Below are 14150 nucleotides of genomic sequence, written 5' to 3'. Positions count from 1 at the left end.
TAAGCAATGGCAGACTGTGATAAAACATGCTACACAAATCCATGCATCAGACAGATACACCTGGATGGGGCCAATGCCAAAAGTGTTCCATTCCCAGACTGTATTACACCAACACAAAATTTAGTGGTGGCATTGTGATGGTATTGGCCTGTTTGTGGTTTTGACTTGATTCACTATTTTTCATCAAAGAAACCATGAGTGACATGTTTCAACTGTCATTTTGACATTTGGAAGGTGTTCTTACCTGCACTGTGGCAAGTTTTTAAAGAGACTGTATTTGTATCAGTACAATAAGTGTTCCATATCACAGAGTGTAGCCATAGCATAATAGTGGTTTGAGGAGAAAAATGTAGCAAATCTGCTATTTCCAGCCAGAGCTGGATCCAAATGCAAACCTTTGAGATGTCTGGAATACCTGGGAACAAGATGTTCCACTTCAAGCAGAGAACTAGCCATATCTTTATAGAGGAAAAACAGCGAGATTCTAATTTCCTTACACCAAAAACTTGTAAGAAGTGTCTTAGTGATCTCATTAAAGTCCACTGGGACCTGTGGCCTCAATAGTAAGACTGATTTTTTTTTCTAAACAGATGCTTTTTCATTTAGTTGCCCAATAATTGTTGGTAGGTAATACCTACTGCATAAGTAATAAAATTTCTATCACCACTCTAGTTCAAAATAAAAACAGATCAAGTTTTAAATACCAAGTAATGTGTATATATATTTGCCTTTATTCTCTGTGATGACTTTGCCTCCTCCCTACAACCACTTCATATTTATAAAATTTCTTTATCAAAGAATGAGACCAGATTTGTCTTAACATTCAAGTTCTTTTCCATCAAGACAACATTACAGAAAGCAGTGCAACTACAAATTCTGAATGATTCCAGTATAGGAAACTGTTCATCTTGTTGGAGTTCGTTTCCCACAACTTGCATCACTGAAGAAGTGCTTGTAACATTCAAATATCCTACCTCTTGATAATGCTCTCTATGCTTCAACAATCATTTCTACAGATGCTGAGGGCAATTTCTTCAATCAAAATTTTTACAGACCTTTGTCAAAAATGAAATTTCTAAAATAAAAAAAATCAGATACAAAATTTTTACCTTCCCCTGTGAGATTTGAAAGTGAGAAAGAAAACTGAAAATGAGTATCAAAAATGTTCAGCATCTTTGGAGGGACAAAAAATCAGTTTTTCCAAGGATTAAGGTGCAATATAAATTAATTTCACAAAATTCCTTGTAGTGTCAGTGAAAAACAAAGAATTCACCAAGTCAGAAGACAACAGAATAGATTATAAGAAAGGTGGTCAACAATGTGATTGACTGATTATTGCAGGTCAATGAAAAGAGGGGAGAGGAAAAAAAAAAAACCAAAAAGGTCCTCTATGGTTGGGAATCATAATTGAAATAATGTGGTTAGATGTGATCGAGAAAAATAAAATAGTTACAAAAGTTTTGGGAAGCTAGGTTCTTTCAATTTCAATAACATCCAATTTCCCAAAAGCTATGCAATTAGAAAATTCTATTTTGTAATTTGAAATTTATATTTATGATATCACGATTTGGGAATTTGAAATGTTTCTATGATCAAAAACCATACAATTGCACAGAACACTTAAAATTATTAAAAATGTTTTAAATATCTCACCAGCTTTAATATAACAAAAAACATTTTAAATTCCAAACCTGCAATATAATAAATATACAAAGTACAGGAAAAGTGATTTTTCAGTTAGAGAAAAGAAATACCCCGAAACAAAATGTAACTTTAGAAATCAGCACTGCAGAAGGATATACACAACAAAAGCAAGTTGCACTTTATTTACATGCATATACAAACACATCACACAATTACAACTTAACATACATAAGGGAAAGTATTAACACTGGGTCCTACATCAATTATAATTATACTGTAAGAACTTTATCAGTTATAAATTGTTACTAATACAAATATAGAGCATACGAGAGGTTGAGCTCTGAGCTTCTGGATTATAAGACTTAGTTAAAATGTAAATGCTAAAAAAATGAAGAGCTGCAGTGTTCCTTTTAAATAACTTAAAAACAAAGTGAAGCACTTTTTCACAGAAAAGTGTTTTTCACCCACAAATAATGCAAAAACTATTAAGATGGAAATTAAGTATTCATATAAGAGAAACATTAATATAACAAATGGGACATTAATACATGGAAGTTCTTTAGATCAATAATGCAGTAAAAACACAAATCAACAGACACTTTAAATACAGTATATACTTTGATGGTTAATACTGCCTTTGTCAAATCTTGACAAAGGTGATATGTAACCAGGGTTCAATAAACACAATCACCATGGTTGCAATAGCAATTAAGTAATCTGGCTTAGCAAGTGGTATCTTATAGGTCAGTCTAGTGGATGTGAGGCTGAACTTCCAGTTCTTTGTTTTAAGGTTGCAATGTACCTTGCAAGAACTGACATGACTTTTGATAATGGTACAGTAAGACAGACTAAGTAAGTGCTATACTAATTATGGAACAAATATTGACTGAAATGAAAAATAAGCCTACCCAATCATATCCAGCTTTCAGTATGATAGAGCAAAAATCAGAATTACTTGGAGAGCATATCATAACTAATAATTAGTTTCTTATTCAATACAGATATAGCAAATTCTTTTAATTGAGCAGGGGGGGGGAAATAAAATAAATATTCAAAGATTGTCCATTCACGAAAACACTGTTTATCCCATGGGCTTTGTTCACATGCAGAATAGTCGTAAGTTGGGTAATTTGTCTCTTACACCTTAACTATAAATAATATTATCATCATGCTTTCAGCATGATAACATTATTTATAATTAAGGTGTTTAAGGTTAAATTAATGAGATGTTTAAGGCTTTGAATGGAGTGCATAAGCACAATGCTGTTGGAATCATTCCTCTTGTTCAGACTGCACACAAGGAGCATAAATTCAAATTGAGGAAAGATGGTTGTAGAATGAATGTGCAGAAGTTTGCCTTCAGCCAAGTGGTTGACTGTTGCAACAAACTTCCGTCTGTGTTGTGGGTAGTTTGGATAAATTGAAGGCAGAACTAGACAAATTATTATTTTTTTTTTGCTGATGCTGTTTTAAGTTTCCTTTCTTACATCATTTCCCACTACTAATATGAATTTAACACAGATAAAAGTCAATGGCTCATCCAATATTATAGCATAAGAGCGAGTGTTATCAGCTGCTTCGGGAAGTTGGCATTATATGAATTTAACATTAACAAGTTAAACACCAGTATTTTCATCTCTTTTGACTCTAGTTTAATGCATAATTACTGGTTCAGAAGATTTTCTAGTGTACACCCCTACTCCAAGCTAACAACCATCTTTTGGCAGTGGTGCTTAGATTTTGAACAAATCTGTTGAGGCCTGTTCATAACCATCAAAGAGTTTGCAGTATATTTTAGCAGTTTTATTAAGCTATATTTTTATCTGTTTATTGTTTTATACAATAAAATTATATTTTATTTTTGTATATTCAAGTTTTTACTGCATTGGTGGTCTACAGAACTTCCACATATATCATTCTTAACTTCAGGACTTTTCTAATCTTTAATGATTTAGCTAGCCTACTAATGTAATTAATTTATATTGTGCTAAAGTCATTCACAAATAATTCATCTGTTTAGTTCTGTAATGTATAAGAATTTAAGTTATTAAATATCAGATTATTATAACATAGAGATTTATTTGAATGTACAAAATCAGTTAAAAAAATTTCATAAATTAGCAGAATCAAGTTGAACCAAGAGCACAAATAAGTAGAGCATTTGAAAACCTATGTGCAGATTAGCAGTATAATGTGATGAAAATAATTTTTACTCTACTGATGAACAGAATCCTATCTCTAGGACTTGATACAGTATGAATACATTATAAAAATTTATTTCAAAATGAGTTCTATAAAAAACTTTTAAGATAGCCTTTGCTTTTCCAGAATTCAAAGTATCTGCTGCTTCAATGGTCTGGAAAGGCTATGGATTTCAGACCTCACATCATGTCCTGCTCTCTTATCAACATTCACACCACTGTCCACATATATTAAGGTGACCAAACATCCCAAATTTGAGGAGAGACTGCTTTTAATTGCAATCCCCACTACTAAATGTTTCAACTTTTGTCAAAAATTCAGCCTTTTGTCCCAGATCAGTTTATATGATAAAGGTGGGCAAGAAATATGAGACATTTTAAACTTATGACAAATTAAGTGTCCCCCCCCTCCCAGATTGTAGGATTTCTAAATGGCTAAATACGCAAGTACTTAGAGAATCCTGGAGTTGTACTTAAAATCTGGTTTAATCACACAGGCTCAGATTTCAAATGAAGAAAGGTCACTTCTAGGAACATGTTACCATATGGAAATAATTTTGTGAAAGCCATGCCATCTCCAGGACAACCCAGAAGTATTTGTACATCTGAAAATATTGTATTTATGCATGCTCTTGTTCAGTACAATCCAATGCTGTTCAGCAAAAAAGTTGCCACAAACATTAGACAGAGATCAACTGGTCCATGATGATGAAATGTACATATATTTCCCTACAAAATTAACGTGAGTCAAAAACTTAGTAAAGGTTATAAGGCGTAAGATTGAATTTCACAGAACATTTCTGTGAAATGTTCTGCAAGACAGACGAGAAGTTAATTGAGAGACTAATCAGGTCAAATGAAGCTTTACCTAGAAGGTAATTTAAAAAAAAAAACATTCAATTTTGGGCAGAAGAACCTGAACAGTTCTGCCAATAGCTTCATGTAGCAAATATTTCAGTGTCATTCTTTTCTTGAGGCATGCATATATATATATATATATATATATATTTTTTTTTTTTTTTTTTTCTCTAGTGCCAGTGAAGTAACTGTTTTTTATATCATGTTTTTACTTATAACGTTTTCCTGTTCCAAAACTCAAAAACATGGGATTTGATAATCAAACCTAGTTCCAACAAGATGGCAGCTACCATTCATACTGCACATGCATCAATGTCACTCCTGAAGAAGGCCTGTTCCCACATTATCTCATTTCAATATCTGAAGATGTTCCACAGCAGCCAAAGTTTAGCATTTCCTAATTTTTTGTGAGAACACCTTAAATCCACTCTCTACCATGACAAGACCTATACAGTAAACTGAACAAGAAATAGCTCCTATTCCACTTGAAAGCTTAAGCAGTACTTCTACCAACCTTATGATTAAAAGCTGGAAAAACTTAAGATGCAGTATTCAAAGATATAGGAAAATAAAGGACAAAAATACAGAAAAACATGGGAAATACAAAATGTAATACTCACCAGAGGCAAATAGTTAAAAAAAAAAAAAACACCACAAGCAAATTAATCAAAATTAGTACTGTATTGATTCCAACAAGATGGAATAAAAAAAAAAATATATATATATATATATATAAAAAGGCAGTAAAAGTACTGCTTACGGAAAATGATGCAAATCAGTTGTTCAGGTGCACCAGTACATGGGTGGTCACTTAAAAGACACTGTTTTCAAGACTTGCAACTTATAAGCATAGTATTCTCCTGACTGTTCGTTATTTGGTTTTTAGGAGCATTAGCAACTAAGGCCATATTGCTCCGGGGATATGCGATGGTCGTTCCCTGACATTTCCGCATTTGGTGGTCACGGGCTCGAACCCCAGTCTAATCAAGAAGTGTGTGCTACACACTACTGCTCCTGGCCATTTGATACGGAGGCACCATATTCTCCTGAAACTTTTGTTTTGTATGATATTGAGATGTTCCAACTATTATATTGCTATTTCATAAATGTTTAATGTATTTCTTGTCCACCCTGTATAATTATTTTCTTACAAATTTTACTATATAAACTTTCGAAAAGTTCCTGTATTATTATGTTCATATAATAATTTCTAAGTTGAGAGGACAAAATGAGAGCATTAGAATGGTATTTCATCCCTTTGGCACTGAAATTCAAAACTTGACAACTATGAGAAATTCTGGGGAGAGAAAGACTATAAGAACATTTTACAACAGAAAGTTTTTTTTGTGAATACATAATGTGTAATATTTTCAATGCAATTAGTCCTTTGTGCATCCTCTTTCCATTTATAATTTTTTTTTTTAGAGAATGGTATATTACATAAGAAAATGTGTAATTTTATAGAAAAAATATATTTTTTAAGATAAAGTTAGCAAACTGGATATAGCTATACACATTTACAATTAAATTATTTTAATAATGATTTACCAAGCCTTTCTTATTTCACATCTGTGAAATAAAGAAAATGGACTATGGAAAGAAAAAGAAGATACAGCAGACTCTCGATTTACCGGGACACTTCAAGACTCCAAATAAAATAAAATCAACCAGAAATCATAAAATTCAAGTAATAACTAGAATAGGTATAAACAGATATTTTGCAAGACGTAAATAAGCGGCGTTATAAGTCGTCATTGGGAGATTAATGTGCCTATTATCTTGCAACCCCCACTGTCTTCACACCTGCTGCTCAAAAAAAAAAAAAAAACCACAGAACAAATGTTTAGTTTGTGTTAGTGCGTCGCATTGATTGTTGTGTTCTGTCGCACCGCAAAAGGACAAATTTTGTTTCGTTATTTATGTCAGGGATGTCGAAATTTTTTTTAATAGTATATATATATATTTTTTTTGTTTAGAAATCGCGAAAATGATGGGTAAACACAAAAGAGTTGTGCTCTCAGTTAAACAAAGACTTGAAATTATTCAAAAGTTTGAAAATGGTGCATCGGTTAAATCTCTAATGAACCATTATAATGTTGGTGACCAAACCATACGCGACATTGTAAAAAATAAAGGGAAGCATCGCATTGGACACACAAGTAGTACGTGTTAATTTTTTTTATCTATCGCCATATTTTTTACGTAGGTTGCTGAACATTTTTCGATACAGTAAGTCCCCGACTTACGCAACTACAGATTTACATAAATTTGTTTTCACTCAATTTTTTAAAAATTTTTTTAGGATTGTAAAATTTAAAACAAAAAAATAAATAATAAGCAATCAATAACAACGATCAGGGCACACACAAATTGCACAAGTGAGATCAGAGTAACAAGCAAAAAAATAGGAAAAAAAGAGAAGATTCTTACAATTATTTACGGTTTTTTTTTTATGACTGAAGATTTCGGTGAAGAAGACACACACTTCACCATAATAACGTAAAAACCAACAGAATTCCAGATATTGGTATCATCGCAAATGCAATAAGATAGAGTTTACTACCCGTTTATAATAGATTGCACTAACAGAAAAGCCCAATAAAACGGAAAATGCAATTTGTTTTTTGTTGATTGTTTTTGTTGACCTCCAGAAATGTGCTTTAGTAAAATGTGAGCTTGCGTGGGGTGATAATAGTGAGTTTTCGCCTTAACCCTGTGAAGTTCTTTTCAGAAAATTTAATTTTGACCGTTATCATGGTGCTGACTAAGAGAATAAGTGACAGTGCTACTAGTAAATCTATCAAGAAAAGGAAAGCGATCGATTTGGATCAGAAAATTAAAATAATAACGATGTATGAAAATGGCCAAACATTAACAAGTATTGCGCTGAATTCAGATTTGTCAATAATAATATAGTAGCAATATGTTACTAATCATTCCCGAGTTATGTAAAACTCGATGAAGTAAGACATCCTGGAACGTATCTCTTATGTATGTCGAGGACTTCTGTATTTTTGGATTAACCGGGAAATCGATTATCCGGGATTTGCTTTTTACCATCTACCCCAGAAAATCAAGTCTACTGTACATATTCAACAGGTAAAAAAAAAAAATTTTCATCATTAAATAGTAGAACAGCAAATTCTGACTGAAAAAAAAAAAAATACCATATTTATTTGGCCAATTTTCAATTAGCGGAGGATGATGATATGACATTTCAAAGCATACTGTATCAGAAAAACAAAATATGTTTAGCCTTGTCTTCGAAAATGACTTTTTTTTTTTAAGAAGCGAAATATTGAAATATTCAAAGATCGAAAAACTTTTGTTAAATAATGCATATTCACTAAACTGAACAATAAAAGTTAGGATGTTTTTATTATAATTATTAACCTCGTAGTGGTGGTGTGTCAACCAATTGTAACCAATATGGTGACATAAGGACCACTTATTTTTTATTCCCGAAAAAAAGTTTGGTTTTTTTTTAAAATTTTGCTTGTAGCATAAAAATGATTGCCCTTTTCCTAATGAATTGCAGTACTTATATGTCCATATAAGTACTGCAAAAAGTAGACCAAAAATGGTCTACTTCCATTTTTTGGAATTCTCAGATTATATTAACAATCTCTCTTTCTGAAATATGGTTGTGTTTTATTTACAGTGAAGCAGCTGTTTTTCATCAAGCAAGAAGAATCATAACAGAAAGTACTAATTAGTAATGACTGAAAAAACTAGTTAGAGAAGACACCAGCCAGAGAAATCTTTAATCCATTAAATATTAAGTCTCAAGCGATCGTGTTAAATAAATATAACCAGGATCACACCAAAAAGATTATAGACTTTCTTGACATGTTTTAAAAAATTACATCTATCTGTAAAATCTGATGATAAAGATAATGGATATCCAATCTATATTTTTAATGGAAAGTGGAATGTGAATTGTAAAAAAAAAAAAATAATAAATAAATAAAAAAATAATAAATGAAATGCAAAACTCGGCACAACTAAAAGTTTTAATAATGCAATTTAAGCTATTTATCAAATACAAGCATTCAAATAAATTATGACTAGTTATAAAAAAAAATATTAAATTTTAATTATCCTCCTTTGGCTCATAAGAAAGTTGGCCACTATAATGTATACACATTTTAGTTATACTAAAGCTATTCACGATAGCTTTTCAGGCCGTTTTCAGTGTTTCCATAAATTATAAAAACTAAAGAATTATATTTATATTTCATGATATGGCATAAAAACACCCTTTATACAAATATTAAATTCTTACTTTTTTTCCCTAGCAAAAAATATTAATTGCAAACGGAAATTTAAAACAAAATTGACAATAAAAGAGCACTATGCTCAGATTAAAAAAAAAAATTAAGAATTTAAATATTTGTTTAAAAGGCTTCATGTCTGTTATGAAATTTGAATATAACTGAGTTGCTCATTTGGTCTGATCAGGACTACTAATGTATATGGGGCTGGTGGCAGGAAGCCACTGCTTACAAATGTATAGTCACTTAAAAAATACTGTGGCTACATTATCACATACTGATCTTTGTTGGCCAGTAATTACTTTTATACATATTTTAGCTTTCATAGTGCTGTTTGCAATGAAGGCAAGGTTTGACAAGGCAGAAAATAAAGGTATTACACAAAGCTATTCAGGAGTAACTTTTATTGTTGAATTGTGAAAATGAACCAGAATATGAAGATGTAATGTAGCAGCCAGCAGCAAGTGAATTCAATATGAAATTTTGCAAAAAAAAAAAGACCCAAGATAAATTACGAATGGAATTCTGTTTTCCATGTTTTGAGGAAATATTAACAGTTTAATATAGTTTGGTAGTTTGTCATTTCATATTTTATTTTTCTTCTTCTCATATATCTATTGATATCAATACTAATCAGTTGTGTGTACTAAAGGATATATTAATCCTACATGAATAATAGGTTAGCCTCATGAATTGACATTTAAAATACAGTAAACCCCCACTATTTGCGTTCACTGATTTAATATAAAATGAAACCTAAAAAAATGTGAATTTTAAAAGCGCCGTGAGCCATAAAAAAACATGGGCGTGGCTAAAATCATCTTTCCCGGTCAAAACAGTGCTCAGTGGTTGGGTGGGGGGAGAGGGGTGACAAAATTGCAAGTTTGGATGTTTCTCGCCAATCCTTGTTCGGTATGTGCTATGCACTTGTCGTGGAAGGTTTTGTCGTTTGCTTTTAATTTATATGCTTATAAATTTAATAAATTTATCAATTTATAAATTGATATGCTTACAAAAGTGAAAAATCTACCTTTTTGCAGTGTGTTAGTGTAAACAGCCTTTTTCAAGTGTGTTAACGGAAGAAAGTGACTTTATTGTGGACAAGTTCTTTTCTAACCCCTACAAAAATATGGCTACGAATAACAAGGGAATTGCGAAAAGATCAAAGAAGGTGATGACATTAGCGAGTAAAATTCAGTTATTAGACAAAAATTAGAAAATTTCTAATGGTGAAAAGTGTCTCGTCAGTCACAAAATAAAATCATAAGTCAACGGTATGATCAATCAAGAAATCGGAAGAAAAAATCCTCCATAGTGTCCGTGAAAACACGCTAATTCCTTCAAAAATTTGCTCTGTAACTCGTGATGTTAAATTAGAAAAAATGGAAAAAAGCTTTAAATCTGTGGATAGAAGACTGAACTCAAAATAAAATTCCGTTAAGTTCACTCATCATTTGTGAAAAGGCAAAACACCTTTATCAAAACTGGCGATAGCACTGGCAGGGTAAGTTTTTTAGCTATAGCAAAGGCACTGGATTGAAAGATTTGTTTGAAATTTCTAATAAATATTACATTTAATATTAAATTGTTTCTTATTTTCATTTCAATGCCTTATGCTTGCATTTCACTATGTACTGTCTATGTACACAGTCATTATGAAGGTACATATAATACATACATAGACAAAATTTTAGACTAGTTTTTCTTATATATTTCATACGTTGGAACGGAACCCCTTTATTACTATGGGAGCCATAACTCAGTATTCACAGCATTTCTCAGGAACATAACCTCCGCGAATAGCGGGGGGTTTACTGTATAATCCTTATCTCTGCAGCGAGTGCACATTTGCCATTTTGCTATGGTACATGTCATTGCCCAACTGCTACATTTTTAAAACTTTTTATCAGCAAGAAATAATTCAAAAGTGTTCACTTTTTGATGCCACCTAACATTTTCAATCTATTATGAACACAACTATGAATAATCCGTTTTTTTATATTAAAAATGTATAATTAAATATTTTTAAAAATAAAACCCACGGGACATGTGTTTGTTCTTGTTCGAACTCACCTCCCTTCTTCAGGCATGGCTTAATTTGTTACTACAGGAAGAATGCATTTCTAAGGCTTGTGGAGCTAAGATTAGTGGAGAGCAGCACATGTGAAAATGAAACTAACACATTCTTCATTATCGGAACTTGAAGTGTTTACACAAGCCAACGTGTGTCAGAAATTCAAACTGCTCCCAAAGCATATGATGATAGTGCACTGCCAGAACTGGACAGAAAGACCAGCTAATTTTAAATTTGTATTTTTAATGATTTCATACATTAGGTTTAATGAAAACATGTTATTTCATTTGCTTATGGCCAAACTTCTTAACAAAACAATTAATGATGTGGATCAAAAGGAAACACAATAATTGAGGAATACTAAAATTGAAATTTGTGTCACTCTGGTACATAATTTTTTATTTACATTTAATGGCTGCCTTAGCACTTTTTGAAGGTACATGCCTGTCACAGAGTTAAATAATCAAATGGCTAACCTTACAGTTATAATTAGAAAAGAAATGAGCACATCACTGATTTGCCCATTTCTATTTCAATGGAGTTTATATTGCAACAGAAGTACATTTTATAAATATCTGTAAGTAAAATGCAAAGAAAGAAATGAAAAAGGTATATGACTAGAACCAAATCCTTACTTAAGAGTGTGCTCTACTGCAATAATATCTCTCACTATGTATATGTTATTAAGGTAGAGTGAATGTAAAGATTAAGAAACTAGTTTCACTAATTTTCCACATATCTGAATAAAAAGATTATAAAATACCACAAAACATAATGTATTTATTAAAACATAATAAAAAAGAAATCAATGAGAAAATAAGCTTCAAAATGTGTAACATAATCTGTCTTTAGAAAAGAAATGAGCACACCACTGATTCCATTCCTATTCTAATGGAGTTCTTACTGCAACAGAAGTACATTTTACACTATACACAAGTTGAAGTGTATCTTATCACTAATTTCTGTTTCTTAATTTACCTGCATGCCATGCTGCTAAAAGAACAACAGGAAAAATGTTCTTTACAGCAATGTTTTATTTCACTGTTAGGAAGCACCATAATACTGGATAAACCATTGTGCTGCATTCCCCCTTGCCCTATATTGAAACTGTTTAACAACCGAGGGGTTCTCTTTCTGGGAAAACAGTATGAAAAATTAATTTCAAAGTCTCTATTCAATACATATCATAGAAATATTATTAATGAAAATCACTCTTGAAAACTGAAAACTCTTGAAGAATAAAAAGGCACTTCCATCTATGGTTAGCAATGCTGGTTTATTGGTATAAAAATTAAAAAGAAATGGAAATAAATGATGATTGGAAATTATAATATATAAAATAGGATTATGTCAAGCTGTATGAAGAGTGTAGAACTTAAGCAGTCCTAAGAAGCCTAATAATAAAATTATGAAGTTTATTCTTACTGAAACAATACATCAGATATTTCAGTCACTTTCATCTGATGCTGAAATGAATAAAAAATAGCTTTTGGAAGCATACAGTTAATTTTCATATTAAAAAAAAACAGACAGCTCATGGAGAACAATGTAATAATGTGGGAAAGTCAATCAAGAACTAGAACTTGGGTTTCGGTGAGTGATACAAGCTCTGCATTTTTGTTTGGAAACAAAGTAAAATTTTCATGAAGTTAGTAACTTCCAAATATTTCAAATTTTTACTTGACAAGGCAATCTGTGTAATGTACCATTTTATCACAAACAGTAATAATACAGAGAGAAAGAGAGAGAATTCATTTTCACTAAAACGAGAAAGGACGTAAAGCCAAATCACTGCCTGTAATAACAAAATAGACATTCATTGATATTTTACTTAATTTTTGTGATAAAGAATTTAGACCATTTAATTTTATGTAAAAGGGAATTTAGACACCAAAATAGATATGCTTTAATTACACGAATGTTTTGTAGTATTTGCAAAACAGTTCAGACTGTGTAATTGTTATTTAAAAGATATAATCACAAACTCCAACATAAAGCTGTTGAGGTATAAGATTGTCCATGCTTTATATGCAAAATTGAAAAAACTTCCTTTTCTTACATACAAACATGAAGACACAGCATAGTAATTGTCAAAAAAAATTCCTGATCTTAGTAAATCTGCTAAGTATTTAATGTATATATTTGATAATACATAATTTGATAGTAACTGACAGATTAAGGAAGCAAAATGTACAGCATATTAAGTGTGTGTATGTGAGCAAAGGCACCTGTACAGTTACATTATTTGAAACTTTCATGCAATTAAGTGCACCTAAATTTATAAACATACAACTGTTCAATTAGCAGAACTTGTTCTTTCTGCTTTAATGCTGCTATTCTTTGATTAACAAATATATACATACCATACCAATCAAAAATAACAGTAACTACTTGTATTCATAACACAAAAATTTACTTTGTATACAGTGATGGGAAAATTCTCAAAACGTCACAAGATTTACCCAAGTGCCCAGATACTTTTGAAAAAATATCCACTTTACAAATAAATTTATTCTCAAAATAAATGCAAAACAACTCATAAGTTCCACAGAGAATTGGAATGAATAGCAGAACTTTTCATTTGTACTAAAAATATTAACATTTACAGACAGATTAACTATACATTAAGGTTTTTATCCCAACATAAATTAAACTCTTTTTGTAAAGATAACAAATTAGTCTCTGGCTGCTGAAACCAACTGCAAAACATAGAGGAAAAGATTTACAATATCCAAATAGAGGTTGAGAGCAGCGAAGATGTATTCTTCAGGCGAGATAGAATACTTATGTTTGCCTCCAATGATCATTTGAGTATCATATACCAAGTACTATGATAAAAATAAAAATATAAAAAATATTTTTCAGTACCACTACAATACAAATGCAAATAAATTCTCCTAGATAAGTAAACATCAAATGGCTTTTTAATACAAAATTTTAGCAACTAATACAAACACAATTCTACATAGTTAAATGTGTATTTATTAATAATTTACTTGTACATTACCAATTTTTTTTTTGTGAGTTTGAAGTATGTGCATGATGATGCATAAAAATAAGTTCTTTAAAGATGAAAAAAAAAAAAAAAAAAAAATCGAT

The 14150-nt window shown here is 31.1% G+C and overlaps 1 protein-coding gene across 2 annotated transcripts in view; it reads right to left on the bottom strand.

The window, feature by feature from the left end:
* Positions 1 to 14150, bottom strand: part of LOC150083628 (protein lifeguard 1-like) — a 144950-nt gene that overhangs the window by 8151 nt on the left and 122649 nt on the right. The window contains exon 11 of one of the 2 annotated variants that reach the window (XM_090377397.1): positions 13727 to 13879. The exons of the other annotated variant lie outside the window; for it this stretch is intronic. Within the exon in view, the coding sequence (XP_090233523.1) occupies positions 13727 to 13879 (153 nt within the window). Of the gene's footprint in view, positions 1 to 13726; positions 13880 to 14150 lie in introns of those variants that run through there. 2 annotated transcript variants of the gene reach the window in all.

This window comes from Mastigoproctus giganteus, chromosome 7 (genome assembly GCF_048544385.1).
Source record: "Mastigoproctus giganteus isolate SK-2022 chromosome 7, ASM4854438v1, whole genome shotgun sequence".
Lineage (NCBI taxonomy): Eukaryota > Metazoa > Arthropoda > Arachnida > Uropygi > Thelyphonidae > Mastigoproctus > Mastigoproctus giganteus.
Note: the sequence above shows the minus strand (reverse complement) of the source record. Positions and strands in the feature narration are given on the sequence as shown.